Source organism: Vanacampus margaritifer, chromosome 20 (genome assembly GCF_051991255.1).
Source record: "Vanacampus margaritifer isolate UIUO_Vmar chromosome 20, RoL_Vmar_1.0, whole genome shotgun sequence".
NCBI classification, from domain to species: Eukaryota; Metazoa; Chordata; class Actinopteri; order Syngnathiformes; family Syngnathidae; genus Vanacampus; species Vanacampus margaritifer.
In genome coordinates this window covers 11,864,118-11,889,937 of record NC_135451.1, presented here as the reverse complement: position 1 = coordinate 11,889,937, position 25,820 = coordinate 11,864,118, and the positions used below count along the sequence as shown (strand labels likewise).

Sequence of the window (25,820 nt, the reverse complement as noted above, 5' to 3'; positions counted from 1 at the left end):
CATCCGGGCATTTGATATTTCTCCAATACAACGCAATGTAAATGCGCCCTTTATTCGATGTAAACAAAAAGCCGATTGGAGAGTTTTTGCCTGTGACTATCATGCAAACAAGGCAGATTGCTTGTAGTCCAACGACATTTTGAAATCGAAATAATCTCAAGTCAAATTAGTAAGAAAAATCCAAAGTCCAATGCTTTTCAATGGGAGGAGAGCATTTTACGGAGGTGACCGCCATTTCAACAAGTGACGTAAGGTCGGAATTGACAATTGGAAGTTGGCGATGCTGTTTACCGCGCCGGTCACGCATTGTAATATTTACGTGTAAAAGCTCGGCCTTGTGTTGTCTAACTGGCAAGTGGTGCCCGCCACTGGATAGTACGATTATATTTCCCATGAGTATTAATTAGGTGCAAAAGCGGGAAGTATTTCTAATTCTGGTCGATGCCAATTTCTTGCTTTGCAAAATTTGCATCTGGCTGGCCTTAAATACTTCAAGACCAACATATATATCTTAAATGACAGACACGTATACATCTAAGCGTACATTGTGGAGACAGGTGTTTCTTAGCCACGTGCATACATCAGCATTGTTTTTAAGATATAGATGAGTGAATCACGTTCATTGTAAGGTACAGTTTTCACAGGGATCATTGATATGCACAGGACGCAGTGAAACATGGTTAGGATTAGGATTAGTTGCATACAATATTCAGACATTCACATACATGGTGAGATTTGAACCCTGGATCTCAGGGTTCGCAAACCGTGTACCTAACCGCTAGGCTAGCGGAAGGCTGACGGTGATCGCTGCTCTGCGGCCATATATATAAAACCATCTGATTTTCTACCCCAGGGAGCGCTTCTGTCAGCAAGCAAAAGACAAATGTGCGCAGAGACCTACTTGCTTCGTTGACACCGTGGTCTGGAGATTAGAGTGTCCGCCTAACACGTTGCGGGTCGCGGGTTCTAAGCCGACCTGTAGTCATTCAGGCGAGTTGCGATATACTTACAAAAACGAAACAGTTTTCTTTTCAATAAAAAACACACAAAGCCCTGCTCCCTATCTAACACTATTCAAAATTGTTGACATTTTTGAATAGTAATAGTAGGAATGATGGTGGTAGGTAAGTAAGTAGCTTCACCCCGCCTCCTACCCACTATCATTCAGCATGGCGGTAGTAGGTACCTACTAGGTACCTACTACCATTTAACATTCTTGAATAGTAGTAGAATATAAATAGTAGTAATGGTGGTAGTAGGTAGGTAGAATGGTAGTGGGTAGGGGGCGGGGCGAAGCCCCGCCCCCTACCCACTATCATTCAACATGGCGGTAGTAGGTAGGCAGAATGGTAGTAGGTAGGCAGAATGGTAGTGGGTAGGGGGCGGGGCGAAGCCCCGCCTCCTACCCACTATCATTCAGCATGAGCGGTAGTAGGTAGGTAGAATGGTAGTGGGTAGGGGGCGGGGCAAAGCCCCGCCTCCTACCCACTATCATTCAACATGGCGGTAGTAGGTAGGTAGAATGGTAGAATGGTAGTGGGTAAGGGGCGGGGCTTCGCCCCGCCCCTTACCCACTATCATTGAACATGGTGGTAATAGGTAGGAAGAATAGGTAGTAGGTAGGTAGAATGGTAGTGGGTAGGGGGCGGGGCAAAGCCCCGCCTCCTACCCACTATCATTCAACATGGCGGTAGTAGGTAGGTAGAATGGTAGAATGGTAGAATGGTAGTGGGTAAGGGGCGGGGCGAAGCCCCGCCCTTTACCCACTATCATTGAACATGGTGCTAATAGGTAGGAAGAATGGTAGTAGGTAGGTAGAATGGTAGTGGGTAGGGGGAGGGGCGAAGCCCCGCCTCCTACCCACTACCATTCAGCATGAGTGGTAGTAGGTAGGCAGAATGGTAGTGGGTAGGGGGCGGGGCGAAGCCCCGCCCCCTACCCACTATCATTGAACATGGTGGTAATAGGTAGGAAGAATGGTAGTAGGTAGGTAGGTAGAATGGTAGTAGGAGGTAGGTAGTAGGTAGCTACTACCCCGAAGCCGCCCCCTACCCACTACCATTTAACATTCTTGAATAGTAGTAGAATATAAGTAGTAGTAATGGTGGTAGTAGGTAGGTAAAATGGTAATAGGTAGGTAGAAAGGCAGTGGGTAGGTGGATATCATTCAGCATGGCGGTAGTAGGTAGATAGAATGGTAGAATGGCTAGCAATATAGCATTTCATGCAGAATATGACAGGAAGGTTTTCACGTCAGTGTTGTTTTTGATCAAGAAGGAAAAATTCTTTCACGACTGTAGCTACAAGGTAACTCATTTGAAAAATTTGTAGTGGAGAGCAACATGCACCAAGGGTTGGATTAGAACCCGCGACCAACGACGTATTAAGCGGACACTCTAACCTCCAGATCACGGTGTCAACGAGGTCGGTGGGTCTCTGCGCACTTTTGTCTTTTGCTTTCTGACAGAAGCGCCCCCTGGGGTGAAAAATGTGATTGTTTCATACATATGGCCGCAGAGCGGCGGTTACGGTCAGTGTTCCGCTAGCCGAGCGGGTAGGTACACTGTTTGTGAATCCTGAGGTCCAGGGTTCAAACCTCATCGTGAATGTCTGTGTATCGTATGCCACTAACCCTAATCCTAACCATGTTTCACTGCGTCCTGTGCATACCAATGATCCCCGTGAAAACAGTATATATGAATGAAGTCCTATTACCCACTAGGCACTCGCCGGTTAGACAACGCAAAGTCGAGCTTTTAAACTGTACATTACCAGTATGAGGCGTGACGTCACGAGTTTCTTTAACGCTCGATTTGCGCATTGGATGCTTGTAATTATTTCAAAATGTCATAAAATGTCGTTGGACAACCAGCAATCTGTCTTGCTTGCATGATAGTCACAGGCAAAAACTGTATAATCCGCTGTTTGCTTATACGGTACAAACGATGGATAGGAAACCTTTAACTCAGCTAATCAGCAAACTCTTTAGAAGCCTGATAACGATCTTGTTCATCAATCAGGTGTGTTGATGGAGACATGGAAAACAGGCAGGACATTGTGTTACGTTGGAGAAATATCAAATGCCCGGATGTTCGGCTAGCGCTGTTGAACTGTCAAGCAAGATAGCTTTTGGCATCCCACGAAGACTGTCTAGCTATTAAATTTGGTGAAACTTATTGTACATTTCACCATCCCGGGTTTTAAGTTTAAAAAGCTGCTCACCGTGGTCGAGACAGCCAGCGCCATCACCAAGACAGATTTAAGTACACCATACAAGTGACTTAAAAACAAATGGCTTGTTATAGAAACCAAGAGATGCTTTTTATCATCAAGTGTTTTCACACAAACATTAGCATAGAGCGTTTAAGGTCATTTGGTTCAAAGTGGTTGCCCTTCACAAACAGTAGACAAAACGGCGCTGACCACTAGTGATGGGAAAAGGAAGCTTCATGAAGCACTTGCGATACTTTTTGACTCCTCAAGATGGCACTCATGATTCAAAGATGCAATGCAAATGTAATGCCTTTATTTTTAAACCAAGGGCACCATCTAGAGGAATCAAAAAGTATCGCAAATGCTTCATGAAGCTTCATTTTGCCATCACTACTGACCACCTCAAGTTATCTCCTGGCCCAAAAAGGACGGTCACTTGAACGGCCCACAGGTACATGAAGCGCTTCGTTGCAAAGAATGAGTACATGAAGGGAGGAAGAACAAACTCAGACAAAAAAAAAAAACTCATTTTATTCACAACTTAAATTTACATCGGTGTCAGGATGCGTGCTTTTGGTCATCCCCAATATCTAAAATAGACAAGTTGAAATGTTACAATTTTAATTCAAGCAGAAAAGCACATACACAAGTATCACAAGCTTCAGTTTCATCTAGAATGGATTAAAAAAAAAAAAAAAAAAACCTGTTGGAAAAAGAAGATTTCATAGATGTACAAATAGGCTTCATCAATGTTTTGATTGGACGCACAGTTCAGGACAAAAAGGACAAGCATGCAGTTGGTGTGAGTTGGTGCACACCCAGTGAGTTTGTGACAGTCGAGACAAACATAGCAAGTAGAACAAAAATAAAATAAAAATACTCTCCCTGTATGGTTTGTGTTCTGCTCTTCAGCGTAGGGTCCGCATCTTTGGGATTGCTGCGGGAAAACAAAAATGCACTCGTATCAATGTGTTGACGTGCAATAATTGCACACTTGCCTCAAAAAGCGGCAAAGCCGTTCATCTGGAGCTGCGGGCAGTTTGTTGGTCTCTCCGTTCAGCTGAACAGGACGAAATACTGTAGGCTGCATTTGTTGCGCTATATGATGGAGCCGCCGCTGCACATTTCAAGTCAAAACGAAAAAGTTGCTCAGACTCTTCTTCTACTCTGAAAACAAGCACACAAGACTTGCGATTGCCGCTGCGGTTCGACTCGAGGGACTCCGGCGCCTTCCTGCAAGAACAAGTCAAGTGCATTTGTCTAGCTCGTTATTCACAAATTCCATCTGCGAGCTTCTTGAGCCCACAACTGGCCCCAGCAATGGATCGACCAATCGCCTCAGTGCGTAAGGCCCTGCGGTTTGAGCATGGGGTGGGAGTCAAACCTTTAAGAAAATGCAGGAGAAAGTTTAACTTTACGACCATGGCTTTTCACACGGCGGAAATGTGGACATTAGACATTATCGTGTTTTACAATTTGACTGTCGTGCTGATCTAATGAGACACACCATTAGGTCCACAATATCTGTCTTGACCAATAAGAAGAGCTGCACTATCAGTATTTTGCTTGCGAAGAAAGCTAGACTATTGACATTCAATATTTTCATTATCTTAAGTGTTCAAATATTTTTAATTATGGGGCATAATTTAGACCAATGTGTTGCAAAACGTTAAATATGGAAACATTTAATACTGAGCCCTTAACCATCAAAAAAGAAAATCAGATTTCAAATTACACACCAATTAGATTAAATTTTTTTAGCAGCACTATCAATTTCTATGGACAAAATTGCAACATTTAGGACAGTTTGGTAACTTTAAACAATTGTTTTAAATCAGGGTTTGTTCAATGTTGCAAAGACTTTTATTGCTTTTAACCTTTTAGAAAATGCTTGCACAGTTTGCGCGCTTAACAGTTAACGAGTGTCTGGCAAATATCTTTGCAACCTTGAACGAACCACTGATGCAAACTAACAGAACTGTACTTGTTAATGTTCAACATTTTGCTGTGTGAAAAAAAAAAAATAAAAATTCACTCCCACCCCTGAAAGTGGTCACAAACCCTAAAAACGGATGCTATTTATAACCCACAGTCCATCCAGGCTGCAACAGATGCCAAGTGGACAACATTTGGTGACAAACAATTTCAAGTCAAACACAGACTCCATTTGATGAATTGAAGCGCCGCAGGTGGGACGCGCCCCCCCCCGAAGACCTGCCAACCGCTGCAGAAACCTCCACAACGTCACCGCCGGGGCGGGGCAAGCGTCCCACGTCACTCTCAGCCAAAAAAAAAAAAGCATCAGAAACTAAAGCAGAGTACCGTAAGTTCTGGTCGCACTCATCTGATCCGAGCGTCGACTTGACCGCTTCACCCTGCAACGCCGGCGGCTCTACACGCATCCAACTTGCAGGTCACCAACAGTGACCCACAGGGAAGAAAGGGGCAGTCGATTACTTTAGGGGCCCACAATTCCCAAGTCTACTAGTGCTGGTCAGAAAATATTTATTTCCATCGTTTGTTTCAAAAAGTGAAAATCGACAAGGTAACAGAAACGCTGAACTGCAGAACATGTAAAGGTCGATATCAAAGCATCTTGGGCACTAACACTTCTTAAAGGGTCTTATTTTGGTAAAGACTGGATTTTTTTTTTTAGTCTTTGACCTTTTCTGCCAAATCATCAAAATTCAAACACAGGCTGCATGTGGTGCACCAATATTGGATGCAAGCTTCACTTTTTTTTTTTTTTTTAAACTAATGATTGAAATAAACAGGCTTTACCTCAATATTAGAGTTTTCTGACCAGCATTTTGATTTTTTTGGGTACATTTAGTGCCCAAAAATATTTTGCAACTATATGTCTTAACACTACACTGTACTTTTTTTTTCACCTCTCATTTTTGCACACCCGACTCATCATCCATCTGTAACAAAAAAAATAAATAATAATTGTGAGCAAGTCACTTAAATGTGTTCATGTACTCATTACCTTGGTCCGGGTCCTCTTGTACGACCTGCTGCCGAGACAACCCTGAAACAGACAAAATAAAATAAAAGGTGTTTATCAATATGACTCCTGCCTCAAATGCTACCTACACTGTGCACCCCAACTTTCAACTTGCCATCAAACAACAAAGCCCAGACAAGCTAAACAACTACAGACCATCTCTAGCAAGATCTCGCAAACACTTTCCATCACCTGCCCTGATTGCAATCAGGCCTTTCTAAAAAATCAAACAAAAAAAAACAACTAAGGCATGCCTCAAAGCTCCATATTCTGCCCCCTCCTGGTCACAATTCAGATCATTGTTGCTCAGGCAGTTTATACACCAACAAACGTGTCGTGTCAAGTCATGTCAAGTCAAGTCATCTTTATTGTGCCACTTGGTTCCTAAATTGATGGGGAAAGCATACAAATTCATCAGGTGTGTTTACACATATTACCTTCGTGCATTTGGATCCATCACTGCCTCTGCAACACAACAGCAAACTTCATGAAGACTCACCAACACTTACGAAATCCCCGATGACCACAAAAAAAAAGAAGGTATAATCATTTGACTGAAGAGTAAATGTGTAAAAATAAATAAAATAAAATGGAGACCCACGTCTGGATTTAAGAATTGAATCCAGGAATGTGTGAAAGGTGCAGAAGGCTTGAGAAGTTGGTGGAAGGGAAGAGTCTGAAAAATGGAAGGGACGGTAGCTAAGACGTAAAAACAAAAAAAGAGGGGTTGTGGGCTACAAAGAGCCCCCTACCGGCTGACAGGAGGAATTCGATGCTTGAGGTTTGAATGTGTAGGCTCTGGTCCTTCTAGTTCACCATCAAGTTGATAACACGGCCTGACAACAGTACCATAAATTCTCAATCACATTTATGTACATTAACCATCAAACGTTCTAGTGTACACATACTATCATTAATAAACATTAGCTATATTTAAAAACAAATATCCCTAACATAAGTCATACATAATCAACTAATATAAAACAATCGTCATTAACATTCTTAATTCCTTCAATGAGGTAACAGTTGAGACTCTTTAACCGTCAAACAATTAACAGATGACGTCACTCGGTGTCGCTAATTACATTAAATGAACCCAGCCGGCTCTCACAGCTATCATTTCACTCACCCGTCGTCACGGTGCATTTCACGGCACGCGGTAGAAGGCTCCCCTCAAATCCACGCAAGAAGGTGGTTTAGTTACAAATCAAAATTAAAGTCTGCGGCAAAGGAAAGTTCAGAACTGTGGCCCATGGAGAAGCAACTGCCATCCCACTTCTACCGGAGCGAGTGTACTTCCGCGTTTAGTACACATTTGGCTGCGATTGGATAATTACCGGCCACGTGACCGACCCACTGCAAATAAACTAATGAAATCTAAATGTGAAATAACCGGCTTCTCGTGGGGTTTATCACATGTTACACATCCCCAAAAATAAAATGCAAAAACACTCCGTGTAAAAATACAATATTTAGTACATGGTCGTTTGGAAAAAAAAAAAAAAAAGCCCTACTATACATAGTCATTAAAAAAAAAAAGATACCCTTTTTTTTTAACGCCTTGCTATACACACACATTAGTATATGGGCGTTTGAAAAAATTAAATAAACAAGTTATTATAAATGTCAAGTCCGGTGTGACTGAAACGCAAGGAAACTACTAGTACAACAACCAAAACCAAGACAGTAACTAGAAAATAAAGAGGTGTGAGAAACACTTACACGCGGTTATCAATCGAGGCAAGACAACTATGACTGGAGCACAAATGAGAATAGACAACACTTGACACCTACTGAGTGAGCACGAGAACAATCATGCAAACTGAGTGCTGTCACACTGAATTCCTTTTGAAGTCCACTGATTGTCAACGCGCTGCAGGTGAGGTGCAGCAAGACACGCCCACCCTGCCCTCACTCAATCAGGTAATGGAAAAAAACAAGAACGCATGTAGAACATGACCATATATGGTCGTGTATTTATTTATTTATTTATTTATTTTAAATAACACTTTTACTATTAATGCTTGTTTAGTTTTTTTTAAAACAAAACCCCCTAAAACATTTTAAATAACGCTTTTACTATTATTGCTTGTTTATTTTTTTTAAACAAACAAACAAACAAACAAACAAACAAAACAAAGAACCTTCTTACTATACATTGTCTGTAAAAAAAAACGGCTTACTATACGTGATTGTTTTTTGTAATAAAAGGTTTACTACATACATTGTCATTTACAACAAAAAAGCAGTGTTATTCAACATGGCCGTTTTTTTAAAATGAAGAAACAAAAAGGGAATTTGAGACGGTCAATTGTCATTGCACTGCTAATGTGAAGGATTTTTTTGTATTTTGAATTGAATTACTTTGGACTTTTATTTAATATTTTTGATTAACCCATTTTGCCTTTTTTTTTTCTTTGTATATTTTGAGAGCACACCTGCCTTGCCACCTTGCTTCACCATCTTGTGGCACTCAGAGGAAATTCGGGCTCAGTTCCATATATTAAAGTTAATTTGGTGGAATACTTTAATCAAAGGTGTTTTGTTTTGTTTTGTAACTTGAATTGCTTTTATTGATTTTTTTATTAGTTATTTAAGTTATTTAAATGTATGTAAATTAAATGTATTTATTAATTTTTTATTTATTCATTTAAATGTATTTTTTAAAATTAATTTAAATTACTAATTAAATTGATAAAAAAATAAGAGCCACAAAATGCATAACCCATCACACAGATTATGACTCCCAATAGCTACATAGATTGGGTTCGGTGTATTTATGTTTTGTTTCACTTAGGAACAGTCATTGGAAAAATGCTGGGTGTTTACACTGATGAGGTAAATCTATAGAAATATTGAACGTGCATTCTTTTCTTTAGTTTGTAAATACTGTAAACCCTAAACATGGAAAGAGGTTGACAAGCTGTGTGTAATTCTACCTTTCAGTCAGAGGACAGTGAGAGAGATGAAGACGAAGAAGATGAGGGCCTGGGATATGATGGCTTTTTGAGGGTTCCAGAGGCAAGGGTGTCGAGCACTTCCAGGGGACGCATGAAGCGCCATCTGCTGGAGAAGAGTGATGATGACTTTTGAATTCAGATCTCACCGTGGTAGTCGAATTGTGCTTACTCGAAAAAGTGTTTGAACGAAAACATAAAATTTTTAATTTTATGAGGTCCCTGTTATAGACATTTTAAAATAATACCCATAAAAAAAAAGAAGACTCAACGTTTTAAATGTGCAATGGACGAAGTAACGCAAATGAACCTGACACGAAGGAAGATGCTTTAGTCAGATACACTTCCGGTTTCGCCGACTATAGTTTCAAGAATTCTCGCTAATTTATTTTAGTGACAGTATTGGCATCTGACCAGCAATGAGCAAGTGAATAAATTTGTTATTCTATATTGATAATCTAATAAATGCATATTATTAAACGCTGTCAACCGAGAGGCGTGCCCGGAACGTAAAGACAGCATTCGGCTAAGATGGCGCCGCTGCCTGCTCTCCGAGTGTGCGTTCTCGTCTCCTTCTCCGCGTTCGTGACACTGTCACTGGGGTTCGGGCTGCCGGCCCTGCTGAACGTCGCCACGGGGCTGCTGGGAGTGCCGGGGGCAAGCGTTAGCGAGTGCGTGGTGGTCTGCTATTTTCTCTTGGTCCTGTACGTCGCGACACCTCGGATCCCCCGAGGAGTGGTGAAGGTAACTAGTGGGGCCGTGAACGCATCACGAGCAACATCATCAGGATACGGAGTTCCTTTGGGCACGGGTTCTCCAAATAAATTAAATGTACTTACTATTTTCAGTGGGGGAAATGTAAGACAATATAAGATAGTGTTTGTTTGTTTTTTAAAGTAAAATTGAGAATTTACAGTTTCTTTTTTAAAGTTGTTTTCAGCTGTAACACCCTAAAATGCCCCAAGATGGCGCCAATGTCCTGCCTTACAGTAAAGTAGTAACTGAAGTCAAGGATTAAAAAAAAAAACATAGTAGGGAGTCATTGAGTCAATTACCAGCATGGTTTTGCTCATTTGCAGTCCCTAATCCCTATTTGTATGACAGTATGTTTTTTCATTGTTCTTGTAAATGTTTGTTTTAATTAAAATAAGGAGGTTTAATTGGTCCTTGAGTATGTTTGTTTTATTGGCGCACCACACAGTAGGTAAGCACTTATTTTACGGACTGCCAAGGTGTGGCTCACAGACCCCTGGAGATCCTGGGAACCCAGTTTGAGAACCAGTGCCTTAAGGGATAAAGTACATCAGCACTACATAGTTTTTTTCTTTTGGTGCAGGCAACAGGCAAAGCGGTGTTCATTACAGGTTGTGACAGCGACTTTGGTCTGGCTCTCGCTGAACATCTGCACAAACTTGGCTTCACAGTCTTTGCGGGATGCCTGCTTAAGGTGAGTGTGGCACTCAACTGCACCAGGTTCGGGAAAATGCCATTTTAGAATTGCAGTAACCTCATCTGCATCAGTTTCGATAAACGCTTCAGAGAAGAACTTGCACAGGAGCATCAAGCAATGGTTCACAACGTAATTCCAATCCTTAACAACCCCTGTCGTCTCTCTGCATTGTGGCCAAGTGTGGCAGTGACCACATGTAGCATGTCTGGTCTTTTGACACGACGAGCTACAAAATGGAGGATAGTTTCTTTGCAGGATAAAGGTGGGGAGGGTGCCAAGGTCCTGGAGGAGTTCCACTCAGAGCGCATGAAGGTGGTCCAGCTGAACGTGTGCAGTGACGAGCAGGTGGACAGCGCCGCCCGGTTCGTCCGAGACAACCTGGAGGACTCGGAGAGAGGTAGAGCAATCGGTGGTCAGCAGACATCTTTGCTTGTCTTGGTAACGTCTTGTGTCCCGATCCATCGTCTAGGTCTGTGGGCGCTGGTCAACAATGCTGGCGTGTCCACGTTCGGAGGGGTGGAGTTCACCTCCATGGAAGCTTACAAAGAAGTTTCCGAAGTCAACTTGTGGGGCACCATCCGGGTCACCAAAGCGCTTCTGCCGCTCATTCGCCGGGCCAAAGGTAGGAGGCAACAAGTCCAGTCAAGAACGCCAGCTTCGGCTTTGCGGTCATCCTTTTTAAGAGGCTTATGCCTATGGAGGACCAAAATTGCCAAAATTAAAAAATAAATGACTAAATAAATACATGAAAGAATGAATAAAAGGTCAAATAAAAACAGATTCAAAAATTAAATGCAAAAAATAAATAGAAATAAAAACAAAGTATATAACGAGATTTAAAAATACATATATAAAAATAAATATTGAAAACAAAAATACATTTTTAAATAGAATTCAATATCAATCAATAAATAAAAACGCTCTGCTCTCACATTTATTTATTTCATGCTGCAGACGCTCTATCAGGTCCAAATGTTATTCAAATGAGGGGGCGTGTCTTGGGTTGGGCTCCACTGTTGCAATTATTATTATTAAATATATTTATTTCAACTTTTTTTATCTTATTAATTTTTGAATCTCGTTTTTTATTTTTGTATTTATTTTTACTTGTATTTATTTAGGGATATATATTTGTTGTTTTATTTCCATTTATAATTTATTTGTACTTTTATTTATTTATTTATTTAGGGATGTATACATATTGTTTTTATTTCCATTTATATTTATTTTAATTGTATATTTTATATTATTATACTTAAGTTTCACTTCTTTCTGTCCCCTTTTTAAAGAATGAAAAAAAAAATGCATTTTTGAATTACATTTTTATGTCGGTTTTTAGTTTCACTTTTATTAAGTCAGATATTTTTAATTTGGGCCGTTTTTGTCCTCCATACATGCTAGCTACGCCGTTTGTATAAATGGCAAATGACAAGGTTGTGTCACTTTGCTTTCCTACGGTTTGGAATCTACAGTACACGTCATGCTCAGACTGTTCCGTGTAGTTTGCTGCTATTAAGATGCCAACAAATGACTCACTTGTGAAGCTGCAGGCCGCATTCTTGGCAGGAGTAATTCTCTTAAGACAGCTCAACTTTGGACCCCAAGGCTTTACTATTGTGTTTTATTTGGAACTATTTGGTGTTTTTCATACAATTATTTCTTGTCTTGACTTCATATCCCAGCTGACATTGGCTGATACAGTAAATATTTGTATGAAAAGCAAACAATTTAATAAAATATGCATTTGTCTTGCAGGTCGCGTAGTAAACGTGTCGGGCTTGTACGGCCGGATGGGAAATATCGCGCAGTCGCCCGTCTGTGTGTCCAAGTATGGCGTGGAAGCGTTCTCCGACTGCCTCCGCTACGAGATGAAGTCCTGGGGCATCAAAGTGTGCATCGTCGAGCCGGGGAACTTTGCCGCCGCCGCGGGCATCCTGAGCCGCGACGTCTTGTTCAACACGGCCAACAAACTGTGGGCCGAGGCCTCGCGGGACATCAGGGAGGATTACGGCAAAGCCCGTTTCGATCAGATCATGGCGCTGATGCGTTCACAGTGCAAGGGTGGACAGAAGGACCCGAGTCCCGTTCTGGATGACATTGCGGACGCTGTTGCGTCCAAGCGTCCGTACATCAGGTATAACAACATGGAACCTCACTGGTGGATCCGATTGCAGTTGATGACGCACCTTCCTGCCGCACTGTCCGACCTGCTGTACTTCTAACTGGCAACATTCCATCTTTGCTCTACTCCTTAGCACTTGAAGACTTTCACCGATCAAGCCTTAAATTTCAATTGCTTTGAAAAAGTATATTGCACCAGGAAAAAGCTATGTTTTTTTTAATCCACAAAAACTCATTAATTGGGGCACTTGTAAGTCAATGTACCATTGTACTAGTTTTGGCCACAAAATAATAACTGCACAAATAGTGTCCTCCAATCGAAATCACAATATTTTGGTGGCTCATGCCCAGCCTAAAATAAAATCCAATCATACCCAGAATGAGCCACAGTTACTCTGTGGCTACGAATGAGTATGAGTATATTTCCATCTGGGGCTCCATGTTGTAGATTAAAGAAAAATCTGAGCAACCTTTTAGTGTATTGTACCAGCAGGAATGTACTTCTAGGTAAAAACTGCTGTGATCTGTTGAAAAATATATATTTTGATTTCACTGTTTGTATCTTTGTTTTTGTGTGTAGTCCACAGTGACCGCAAACCAGAACCAGAAAGATAAGGACAGACCTTTGCTGGTTTGTTTGTATCTTACATAAAGTGGGGTAGGAAAAAGGGAAACCATACAAATAGCCACCGGGTGGCGCTGTAGCATCACAAAGAATAAAATTGGAGAATTTACACACAATTAGGTAGAAGGGAGAAAAGGGAAAACAAGATTAAGTTTAAATTAGATTTGAATAGCATGTTGAATTCAGTGTGTATGATTTTATCATGGGTAGCAACTTAGCATCATGATATTGTCAGTTTACTAGTTATTTTGCATTTGATTGTTTTATATGTTTGACAGAACAGTAATGCTCATACAAATATTTACAAAAACTCTTAACTTCTCTAGAGCGTTAGAGGAGGTTTCGACGTACCTTCGAATCCCGTGACAATGGAACTCCGTCGTGACGAAAACCAAGAATCCCCTTTACAACTGCATAGACGCCAAGAATTTCATAAATTTGTATAAAACCATATATTGCATAAGAATTTAGTAAATTAGCAATGAATGAATTGAAAACTAACTTGGAAAAGAAAATGGACGAGTGGCTGTAAACCACTCATCGTCCACTAGAGTTTACTCTTTAACCATAATTTCATTGATACAAGGCCAGGTCCAATGGTAGCACTCAAGTGAAACCCAAACACTAAAGACTAAACCCTTAGCATGAGAGTATGTCCATTAAGGGGCCCAAAACTAACACAGCAGGCATAAATATTCTCGCATATTAGTTAAGTGCTCGTCTACACTGGCCATGACTGCATAATTTACCTTGAGGCGTTCAGGTGCTGCTGTCGATTGTTTCGGAAATTTACATTTCGTCTTTCAAACATTTTGGTGGCCGCCATATTGTTTAAATGTCGCGGCGTTGAAGCAGGCACCAATCAGCGTTCTCAGCGGTGAGAAAGCCGGAAGCTGTGGATAAAATAAATAAATAATACATCGGTGACAAGTGCAGATATTTAAAAACAAAACCTTGTCTACTCACTCAACTGGAAAAATGACTTTCTACTATTTTGTAAATCGTCAAAATTGGTTATGAATAAAAAAAGCCCTTCATTTAATACATTTATTGGAAATATTTGATTTGTTATAGAAAGTCAACAAATAAAGGCCTTGGCCATAACAAATACTTTATATTTAAACAGGTCAGCTGATGCTTGCGTCACAATATGTTGGTATATTTGGATATCAGGGCAAATTAAAACAATAAGGCTACATGGCTGTTTTATATTGTTTATTACATCTTTGAAACACTAATAAACTCTTCTAAGTTATAACACCTGAAGATGACCTCCCCTCCGTTAAAAACAGCATTAAGAGCATGACAATAAATTTCACAGCACTGCCTTCTTACCATTCCACATCAGCGTGGATCTGTTTGCTTCACTCTCTCACACACAAGAGGGGGGGGGGGGGGGGGCTGAAATGTAAGCAGCACAAAAGCACCAACGTTAACACGGGTCACTTTTTTTTTAGAATATTTGTCTCAAGTGACTTCCAAAATTTTTTTAAGGAGTTTTGTGTTCTGTACAGCCGCTCATGTGGCCTCCATTGGGGCAGAGACAAAAGCTACAGCTGTTATACTCAAATCTAAAAAGCAGGGAGATTCTGTCATTCTTGTGTTTGAATACCGACATTTACATCTACTGTATGAGGCTACACTGCTTAAAAAAAAAAAAAAAAAAATGCATAAAAAAAAATTGATGATAATTAACGGTAAAACAAATGACACTTCAGGTGCTCCGGCCATGATTACATCACATTACATCTGTATGTCTCCACGTATTATTTCTCTGAACTGTACATGTAGGCATTCACTTACGGTTGCTATGTAAGGACACTTGAAGACTACACACAAAGGGCATTTTATGCACGTGGGTGTGGGAGGAGCCAAAAAAATAAAAGTTGACAATGAACATCCCGATAACTCATTGCATGCAACATGCAAAGCTTTAAAGCAGAGGTGGAAAAGTTACAACTACATTCTAAAGTCCTCTAAGGACGATTAGTCTTTTTTTTTTTTATTGAGGTAAAAAATGTATCGCATTGATCATTGACGCAGATTAATCACACTATTAATTTTGACCGCAGATGATTCTTTAGCTTGACAGCGGATAGTGACGTTAAAGGTAGCACAGGTTGTGTTTGAGCAATAAACATAACTACATGCATTAAAGTAAAGCATTTAATCATTTTTTTGCGTATGACATTCAGAATATTTGTTTATGTCAAAATATAGCGGTCTTTTTATTTCAAATTTTGCAAGCAATAACACACAACAGGTGCTCTTCAAATTTAGCGGTCAAAAAAAATGTTGACAAAAAAAGCAATTTTTTAATAAAAATTCTGCGATGTGATCAATCTGATTAAAAACGTAGTCGTTTGACAGCTCTAGTTTGTTTATAAAATTGCATGGCAAGCCATATCAAATGCTCAGGCTTTGGCTTGTCGACCCAAAAGCCGTTATTGGCTCCTGCTGCTGTTGGCCGTAAATGACCCCGGGCGTTAAGTTCCCCACCCCTGCTTTAAAAACAAATGGCACGCAGCATTACAAGTGAGCACGCTAGACCACCAAAAATAAAGTAATAAATGAAACTTTGTTTGACAGAAATCTGTGAAGGCACATTATTTGAAGACCAAAAAAAAAAAAAGGAAGGGGGGGGTGGGGGTGTTGATCTCCCAAATCTTCCACTTCACTTTACATCAGAGTGGACGCAAGAGAGGAAGTTTCACAAGACACTGAAGTGTCACGACAATAACGTAAGACCCAATAATAATACGCAATGTAACATGAATCCTGTGAGGAAGTTGATTTTTTTGGGCAGAAAGAAACAAGGCGTTTACTGGACAAATACCTTCCGGACGTTTCATCCTGGAATGTGAGCCGGATCAGCTCATCATAAATCTAAAAGTGGGAATCGACTTGGCTTTTTAGCGAGTCATCGCTCAGCTCGACGTACACCTGGAGAACGCTGAGATTGTATCCCCGTTCCCCGCCCAAGCCAAGACGGGGAGCGCAATTCCAGATGCTCTACGATACGGGACTCCGTTCTCCTCCCTTTTTCCACCCCCCCCCTCCCCACCACCCCTTGTCTGAAATCCCTCGTCCTCCCTCGCGCACCAGATGGACAAGTCATCATCGAAGGAAACACGGATGCGCAGTGCTCAATCTGGATTAGCGACAAGACACTTTCTATTAGACAAAACGACAAACAACAGCACACTCCCACGACTCCGCCAGATGGAATCTCCCACTTTCTAACGTCCGACCTCCAGTGACCACCCCTCCCTCAGTTCCCTGCAGCCATGCTAATTTAGCAGCGGTGACATCATCTTTTGGACTCAGTTCACCCTGCGGCTCTGTTGAGATGGCGGGTGTTTTGAAGCCCCCCCCCCCCCCCCCCCCTCAGGCCTTCCCGCCAAGCCCACTTCCTCCAGAGAAAGTGTCCCGTGATTTCTTCTTTTTCACATGACCTCCTAACACCCACAAAGAATCCCAGGTTGTACACGCATGTTTTGTGAAGACCGTCTTTGTAGCATTCATGTGAATGAGGGCCATACTAAAAAGGAGACATATTATAGAAAATTGACTTTTTAATGGTTTGCATACAAGTTAGGTGCCTAAAATGAAGCTGGGAAAAAATCCTTTTATCTGTGAGTTGTTTTTTGGCACAATAGTGAAATGCTCATATGGGTAAAGATCCAGAGCCACTTTCAAGCAATGATCTGAAACGCCATCATGCAGTGGCAATATCATGTACGAGCCAAAGCCAAAATGGAAGTAATGCTGCTTTGAGATTAGAAATAATGTCTCCTTTAAAGCATGGAATAAATATAATGTAAAAGTCAACAAATGTTTACTATTTTGGATATCTGTGGTTTAAATGTTTTTGGGGTTTTCCACTAACAGTTCCTCTGCAGTTCAGGCAATTGAATAAAAAAAAAAAAAAACGCAGGTAAAAAAAAAAAAAAAAAAAAAAAGCATGTTACAACAAAAAGAATCAATAAATATAAATTTTGGTCGCAAAATGAGGAGATGTCGTGGATTCGCCCGAACAAATAGACATATAGAACTGGGGGTAAAAAAAAATAAAAAAATTAAAATTAAAAAAAAGATTTATACCGGAGGGGCTCGGTTTATAGTTAAAAAAGAAAAAAAAAGAGTCAAATTTTAAAAAGAAACCGTTAAAAGGATTATACATTTTCCCGACAAACTAAATGCAACTAAGCTATGGAGGCGGAAATATATGACTGCCAGCGAAAACATCTGGATCACATCATAAATAAGTGGCCAAGAGGTCCATCGTCTGCTCTCAGGAGTCCATAGTCTTTTTTTTTTTTTTCTTTTGTCTCCCAACACACTCCCAACATTCTTCCTCCTTTCGTGCCTTTTTTCCCCATCCTCCTCTTGGAATGCTCAACCAGGCATAAGAAGTCCTGATGACGTGCAAAGTCTTCAGGCTTAATGTTAGTGTGTGTTCCAGTCTGTATAGTGTGTGTGTGTGTGTGTGTGTGTCATTTACAAGTGTGTGTGCATCTAGATGAGATTGTGTTTTTTTGGATGCGGGATCAGGAGGCGGACAGGGCCTTGACCAGGTAGAGTTTGTCACCCTGCTCACTGGTGAAGATGGGCGCCTTTTTGTAGTGTTCCACAAGCTCCTCCATGGAGTTGAACTTGCGCTGTCCGATGCAATAGAGGCTCTCCTTCAGCTGCACCTTGAAATGTTTGTTCTTGCTCTGCGCCTTCAGCGAGATGGAGAAGTCGTTTGGCTGGAAAGGCAGAAAGAAACGGGTGAGTAAGTTTACAAACGCACGATAATGCAGTGGGTCCTTTGGTTTACTATCCTAGTGTGGCCACACTGTAGCCTAATATCTAACATTCAACAATATCAACAATTCAACGAAAATAATAATTAGTGTTAACTGAACATCGTTTTTGTGCTGGATGACAACATTCATACGCCATAATGAAAACGAGTTCATTGTGCATCATTGTTTGTAAAATAGGAAATGCCGTGACATAATTTCCTGCACTTGTTTGGGATGAGAAAAGTATCGTTCCAAACTGGTCATATATTTTGCTCTAGTGGAAGTCAACCGTAAACATTTCTCGACAACAATATGTTATATGTGACCTCACTTGTCCAAACATGACATTCTGATTAATATTACATTTGTGCAAATAAGAGCAGCAAAATCTAAGCCGTTTTTAACCATCTCAGTGGGGTCGGCCAGTTTGCCACTTGTTGTCGACTGCAGATGACATCATTGCTGCTTTAGGGGCTATGGAAACAACCAATCAGAGCGCACCTGTTTTCTGAAGCTGCACTGTGATTGGTTGTTACCTGAGCAACATTGATGTCATCTTCAGTTGACAGCAAGTGGCAAAATGTCCATCAAATATATAAAATTGCCTGGATTTTTGCTGCTTAACTCATATTCAACTAACGCAATATTAACCAGATTACCAAAATTACTAGTGGGGCTGCATAGGACATATTGCTGTCCGAAATTTTTTTAGGGGTTAGGACTGGGGGTTGACTTCCCCTTCAACAAATTTTTTTTTTTTTTTTTTACATGGCTGGTTTGTCAGAGAATCTCCAAAGATTTTTCTTCAAACATAACATATCAATGCACTTGAACGCCAGCAACTCCCTCAGACAAAAGTCGGCTCAAACCCAAGAACAAAATCCTGAGAAGCAAGCACAGCAATTTTGTTTATGCGGCGCCCTGTAGCGAGGAGTGCAGTGCCCTTGGCATTGGAGTGACCAAGCAACCACTACAAACACAAACACATGACAACTTTGGTCCAGAGTCAGCAGTTCATTTGCATCTCAAAAAGAAAAGACATTCCTTTGAGGACAACAATGTCCAGATTCAGGAGAGTGACGACTGCTTGTTTAAGAATGTAGATTGTCCCTCTCTAAAAAGAGGAGGAGGTTTGTCATCAACTAACAGTCATGACATTGATCCCCAAACGATCATCTCATGCAATAGGTAAAGTGGCCACTAATTTACCAGAAGAAGCCTTAAGGTGAAACGTCTTCGACAACCAATACAATTTTTTTTTTGGGGTAGTTCATGCACAGAAAATGGACCTTTTGGACGTAAACCGCAAGTGCTGCTAACATTAGAAGAAGGAAATAAGGTTTGCCATCCAGCATAATAAAAATACATATCTGTTTTCATTCAAATGTATGTCATGTAAAATATCGGGTTGCGTATCGCCTCGAAGGCCATGTATCGGGAATGGGGGGGTGTGGGGGGTTATTGGTGAAAATGGTGCTGAACCCCAGATGGTTCCATTTGTACTGACAAATCCATTTTAAAGATGTTTTGTTCCTTATCATTTTTATTTTGTGTTACCAAGCTAGGAGAGCTAGCTGTTGGTTAATTTACAACTGTTCCACTGTTTCTCAGTTATTTAATAAACAATTCATGAGATTTATATGTCCTTTTTTCTCCATGTGTACAAAGTAACAACACACAGTCTATAGTATAATAATAACAATAAATAGTGAATCACAGATACCGTACACCTGGGATTACCCTAAACAACGTGTCCAATAGAAACTTGAAAACGGTCCAAAATATCAACTCACCGATGACTCGCTGTCTCGAATGAGGAAGTCTCCCTCCGTGCCTCGCTGGTTGAGTGCCACCTCCGCCTGGTGGCGCGTCACCTTGCCGTAGTACCACTCCTTGCCTGCGAACCGCCCGCTGCTGGACGGCGAAATGTAGTCACAGTCGGGCGTGGGCGGGCCGGCGGGCCCCGCTGTGGTTTTGTGTGAGGCCGAGTCCAGCACAGTCACGTAGTTCTTGGGCACCAAGCCGAGCTGGCCGTCGGCCTTGCGACATTTCCACCACTCCGGGTCGTTCTCGGGCTTCTCCACCACCTCCATCACCTCCCCCTTTTCAAAGTTCAGCTCCTCGTCGTTGTCCGAGCTGAAGGGATAGAGCGCCTGCACCGTGTGCAACACTCGGTTTCCGTTGGCCGTGCTGTTCACCACGGCCGCCAGCTTCTCCGCGAGCGACCCCGACGGGTCCCCGAGGCCGCCCGGCCCCCCTCCCCCCGCCGTCCCGTCCACGTCCTCCGTCACGTAGTTGGACGGGAACCAGCCGGAGCGTCCGTTGTAGCTGCCGCGCCACCAGCCGTCGCTGCACTTCTCCATCACCACCACGCGAGTGCCTTTGACCAAGGAGAGCTCGTCCTCGCGCTCCGCCGTGTAGCTGAACTTGACCAGGGCGGGCAGGTTGAGGTCGTACAGCCGCTCGCCGTTGTCGGCGTACATGTCGGCGTCGGCATTCGAGGCTGTATCCCTCATGCCCCCTTTCCTGCTCTTCACCTTCCCAATTCCTGAGGAGAACGACCAATCACAAGAGTTAACATTAGCAAAGCAGATGTACGCAATAATTACCCGATTGCTTAATGGCAACTGAAGAGGAATACTTTTAATTTTGTCCTCTTTGCGTGTTCCAAAAATATGAAGACAGATTTAATGTAAGAAAAAACACCTTTGCAAAAATGATTTAATAAAAAACAGAGATCTCTGGACATCATGACAGTCTCCAATTCATCACTTAACAGGTGGAATTCGGAGCGCCGAATGTGCCTCTTCCGCGTGTAAAATGGCTTCTTATAGTTAAAACCGACCGCCTCTCTTTCATTTGTAGACAAAACATACTCTCTGGGTACTTTTCCGTGAGCGATGGCGCAAACAGAGTCAGGGGTGTGTGTTCGAAGCAGATTCTATTCTCAAGGACCAAATGTGTTTTCGCACAGAACACTGAGAAGGAATTTTTTTAGACCAAACAATATGTTCCACCTTAAGGTCAAATTATACTGAGTTCAACACTACCTCACATCTACAAAACATTTCGACATGGTTAATATACAGAATTAAAATGTTAATAATGTATAACAATGGTTAATATATGAAATAAAGAATTTAAATGTTAATAATATCTAACACAACCTAAAGCTATAGAGGAGAAATGGAGGACAATACATGGCTGTAACCAGTCGACGTACAATCGAGTCTGTCTCAAAAGAGTTTGCTACATTCATGCATCCATCCATTACAGGAGTTAAAATGAATGAATAAAATGACGGCCTCACGACTCTGGCTGGAAGTGTTCGGTTTAGGTGAACGGTATGGGATTTTTTTAACTCTTTGACTGCCAAAAACGTTAAATAACGTTTAGTAAAATCCTATGGAGTGCCAAAGACGTTAAAATACGTTTTTTTTTTCAAAACAGAGGTGAAACTAACGATTTTCTATTGTTGATTACTGAAAAACGGAATAAGGTAGAAACAAACTTTTTTTTCTGATGAAAGATGAGAGTCCAATCTTTCATTTGGTAGTATGTGTGTTTCCATAGTCCAAACACATAATTTTCTGTGGACCTTGAAAGATCAGTCAAAAATGCTTAAATCGGCTGGCACCCACGGCATCCCTTTTCTGAAAACGTCTGGCAGTCAAAGAGTTAATAGGTTTTAGGTGAACTAATGAATACACACACACTCGCATGCAAGCACGCACACATACAAAAAAATAAAAAATAAAAAAATAAAAGGAGAGCAATGATGACATGCAAATCGGTAAAATTACCGAATGAACAATACAGAGCTCTCCAGGAAAAAAATAAAACCATTTTACAGTATAGTGCAAACTAAAGATGCCTTCTTGTGATGGCGTGACCAACTGCCGTAAATCAAGGACCCTGTGTTGTCTATCAAAAAGGCCATTATATATTTGTTGCTCATAAACAAAATCAGAACTTCAACATTTCAAGCATTTAGGGGCAAGCCAACCCCCCCCCAAAAAATTAAGTGACGCTATGCGCCATTAGGGGGAATAAAATAACAAAATCCCACCCCAGGCTGCGATAAGAATTAGGGGGTCAGGCCAAAATAAGAGCGGGTAAGTAGGACTAACAGACATACTGCATTCTTAGGGATTAGAGCCAGGAAGGAAAAAAAAAAACACAATGCCACCATAGTTATTTCAGAAAAACACCTGCATTCTAAATCTAGTGGAAAATTTAGGGTCGGAGGCTTGTTAGATACATTAAATCAATTATTAAGTGGTGGAAAAAACGAAATGTTTGTGTTGAAAATGGTCAACTGTGTAGGCTAAAGGCTCAGTGAGATTTTGTTGTTGCTAATCGCGGTCCACTAATCACCTCGGCAGCCTGACTCCATAGCAGCTGGATGCCGGATCTCTGTGAACTCAACCTTCGCAAGCAGCCCACAGAAAGGAGAATTTGATGTTAAACACGATCAGAACCGGGGACTGGTGGGTTTGGGACGGGTTCTACTGTAATCCAAAAGGAGGGGATTACCAGATCCACTAGCCCTCTCTCTCTCACGGCGCTTGTTGGAACTGAGGCCGAGCTTTGGCAGGCCTGCGATGTCCATCTTAGTGGACAAGAATTTCCACTTGGCAGCGCGGCGCGCTCGCAGATGATGCGGGTCACACTTTTGTTCCCACTTTCCGAGAGACAACAGAGGACTTCCAGGACTCCTTTTCTGAACTGCGAAATAGCTGTTTGGTGCAAACGAGCGATGCAACAGTACACCGGCGCAATCATTCTCGGACTGGGAATGACTTTGCTCTCAACGCTATCAGCGGCCGATGATGTATTGTAGGAAAACTCTCGTTCCGATTACGTTGGCGAGACTTGCATAATCAAAAGTCAGCTGTTTGAAATTATACGGGCGGGCAGGGTGGCGTTTCCAGGACGATGACACGTTGATTTTCTGAGAAGCTGCAGATGAATTGTTCCGGAGAAATATAGGGATCCAAAACCACGACAAAATGCAACACAAGTGCTGAGAGGTCCAATTGCTTCCAGGTAGAGCCTGTTATTAGTCAAGCTTATGCATTTAAGTACAGACTTCAGATGCAAGTCCACGTTGCCATGTGGAGTTAAGGTTTACTCATGCCCGACTTAACAAACACTTGTTGTATAAGTGATGAAACATGCACAACCACAATAAGCCTTTATGGGATGTTTTATCAGGTGTAAGTTGCTGGAAGCCTCGTTGGTCTTCACAGCTGGAACTGCTCGGGTTAGCTTCAAACAAGCTGAGGTCAGCGCTGCAAAAATAAAGCATCCTTAGCTCTGGTTGCTGAACATGATAACCGAGAGTTTTATCGAACAGGCCCGGTTCCCCCAAGATACTGCCCCATCAGGGATTCATTTCTGCTTCTGCTGAAGGCTTTGCATTGAAAACTGAATGTTGCTTATGGCTACCTGATTTGACTAGATGCTCAAACTGGGTCAGAGTGTAAAAAAAATTGGGATTTGCATGTTTTGCAAAGCGACAGGTAGGCGGTAGTAGGACAATACTGGCGGTGTTGTTATTGAGGCAATCTGTTGGATTACTCGGTTAGACCCATCAATCCTAATTTGGATTAGTACTGAATAGGAAACCTTCACAGATATCCAACACTGACAGTTTTGGGTCAGAATAATGAGATACCCCTTAAGGAAGAAAAAGGTTTCAATTAAAATGACTTGTATTTGCAAATTCCTACGAGCAAAGAGTGGTAGGAAGACGACCATTTGACGCTCCCAAGTGAAGCTGAGTGCTTGCCCCTCGAACCCGCAAAGTGTGATACCTCACGGCCGCTACCTACAATAGGTCTAGGGAAGAAAAACTTCTATATATGTCACAAGCTTTTTGCTGGGCATTTCCTGAGAGGGGGCGATGCCGAAAACAAAGTCAGCGTGACACTCGTATGTTAATGACCACCAAAAAGCTTTACGGATGGGGTGTGCGTGGCACGGCGTGGAGAACGTGCCGGAGTGGCGAGGGGGGGGGGGGGGGGGGTTGTTCGGCAAACAGGCGCACACAGGAACTGGTTTTGTTTTTGAACTGTGGTCTGCCTTTGCCTGGCAGCTTGTCTATTGTCTGCCTGCGGCCCTCTCGACCCTCGGCTTCCCTTCATTTCAGGGCTCTTCCTCTGTGGATGACAACACCCCGCGTCAGGCTGTCTGACAAAGCCGGGACATCCCCCATCTTCGGACACAATGCGAGCAGTTGGACTGGCTGAACAGCGTTTCGCTCAAAGAGCCTAAAAGTATCGTCGTGAGCAAAATGCAACTGATGAATCTCAACACTTTTTTTTGTTTCCATTTTTTACGAGTTGAACTCAAAGATCTAAAACTTCTTCCATATACACAATATCACTTTTTTCTCAAATGTTGTTCACAAACCAGTCTAAATCTGTGATTAGTGCACAGGTGTGCCTTAAACTGCCCACAATAAAAGGCCACTCTGAAAGGTGCAGTTTTGTTACATTTTCTGGGGACTCAGAAAACCAGTCAGTACTGACATAATAAATAACCTTTTTTTTTATCCATTAATTACGATCCAGTGACGAGACCCTGATGGTACTGGTGTTCTCGAAACATTTTCATTTGCGTACACACTTTGAAATGAGTTTACAATGTGGTCTTGAAGTGTGCCCCTTTAAAAATAATGCCGTGAGTCAGGACCGCTCCGAACACGGCTGGCTGACGGCTGTGCAGTAAACGTGCGGAACCTCTTGGCGCTTCGACACATCAAAGTGGGGCCGCCATCAGGCTACAATGGAGACGTGAGAGGCCCGTGTTTTTTTTTTCTTCTAGTGACACATGCTGCAGTTTGGGCTCTGTGGAGACGTGCCTGAGGCTAATACTATATACTGTACACACTTCCTCTCTTTACGATTGCTCTGACATTAGCCATTTTGAGGTTATGAACAATGCGCAGTGAAGAGTTTGTAAAACGGCATAACATACGTTTTCAAGCGGCACAAGAAGGCACGCTCAGTTATAGCTGTATTTACTGTGTACTACTTAGTTTATGGCCTGGACATGTTCTCCATTATATTTATTGTGATTACTAGGACTGTAGTACTATGTTGCCATAGGATGGTATTTCCCAACCAGCGGTACTGTACACAACCGCATAGCACCAAAATCAGAACAGCTGCATGGCGGCTTAAGTGTCTCATTACGTGCCTCTGTTATGCGGGCCGACACATGACAAAAACCTGAGCGAGATGATGACTGACTGGACGACACTGACACACTGTGCGGTTCCACGTTAAGTGGTCTAGTGGGCCAAAGGGCTATTAGGCTAGCTACTAGGCTAGCGATCAGACCAGCGGCCAGGCAGGTCACCTGGAATCTCAGTCTTTCCACGTGTTTTCAGCACTTCTCTTCAAGCATATTTAAGGTATTTAGAAACAAATCATTTAAATCACATATCGGTCTTTAACCAATCAGATTTCAAATTCTTCCTTTCAGAAACAGCTGACCCTCAATGACATCAGCATTTTCTGTCATCCGCTTGATCGAACCGTAGCCTGTTAGACGAGCAAATACATCCGCAGCAATAAGCACACACTATTGCATACAACAAATCTCTACAGTATGTTTGGTGAGCATTATGCATTTTTTATTTGATGTT

At 41.9% G+C, this 25,820-nt stretch overlaps 3 protein-coding genes across 26 annotated transcripts in view; 1 reads left to right on the top strand and 2 right to left on the bottom strand.

The window, feature by feature from the left end:
- Positions 1-3,725: 3,725 nt before the first annotated feature.
- LOC144040151 (uncharacterized) lies at positions 3,726-14,456 on the bottom strand. Of its 22 annotated transcripts, none has more exons than XR_013289654.1 (10): positions 14,340-14,456; positions 14,123-14,266; positions 13,725-13,783; positions 9,160-9,286; positions 6,973-7,056; positions 6,822-6,896; positions 6,658-6,724; positions 6,203-6,244; positions 6,105-6,137; positions 3,726-5,619 (listed from the first exon to the last, which is right to left on the bottom strand). XR_013289654.1 is itself a non-coding variant. In XM_077554036.1 (10 exons), the coding sequence occupies exons 6-10, from the start codon at positions 6,675-6,677 to the stop codon at positions 4,233-4,235; spliced, it is 393 nt and encodes a 130-aa protein (XP_077410162.1). In that variant the 5' UTR covers positions 6,678-6,724; positions 6,822-6,896; positions 6,973-7,056; positions 9,160-9,286; positions 13,725-13,783; positions 13,876-14,105; the 3' UTR covers positions 3,726-4,232. The 22 variants fall into 22 exon arrangements, 14 of the variants coding, with proteins under 14 accessions (XP_077410162.1, XP_077410152.1, XP_077410154.1 ...); XR_013289655.1 differs by having other exon boundaries at positions 6,658-6,685; XR_013289652.1 differs by lacking the exon at positions 6,822-6,896 and having other exon boundaries at positions 3,726-4,150; positions 4,208-5,619; positions 6,658-6,685.
- On the top strand, positions 9,676-13,301 carry bdh1 (3-hydroxybutyrate dehydrogenase, type 1). Of its 2 annotated transcripts, XM_077554025.1 has the most exons (5): positions 9,684-9,921; positions 10,514-10,624; positions 10,883-11,024; positions 11,097-11,249; positions 12,383-13,301. In XM_077554025.1, exons 1-5 carry the CDS (start codon positions 9,709-9,711, stop codon positions 12,847-12,849), a joined length of 1,086 nt encoding a protein of 361 aa, XP_077410151.1. In that variant the 5' UTR covers positions 9,684-9,708; the 3' UTR covers positions 12,850-13,301. The 2 variants fall into 2 exon arrangements, with proteins under 2 accessions (XP_077410150.1, XP_077410151.1); XM_077554024.1 differs by having other exon boundaries at positions 9,676-9,921; positions 10,883-11,249.
- A 117-nt stretch (positions 14,457-14,573) lies between the features above and the next one.
- Positions 14,574-25,820, bottom strand: part of nck1b (NCK adaptor protein 1b) — a 28,100-nt gene continuing 16,853 nt past the window's right edge. For both annotated transcript variants that reach the window (XM_077554023.1, XM_077554022.1), the window contains 2 exons: positions 19,957-20,711; positions 14,574-18,124 (listed from right to left, as the gene is read on the bottom strand). In XM_077554023.1, coding sequence (XP_077410149.1) covers positions 17,924-18,124; positions 19,957-20,711 — 956 coding nt within the window. In that variant the 3' untranslated portion in view covers positions 14,574-17,923. The remainder of the gene's footprint in view (positions 18,125-19,956; positions 20,712-25,820) is intronic.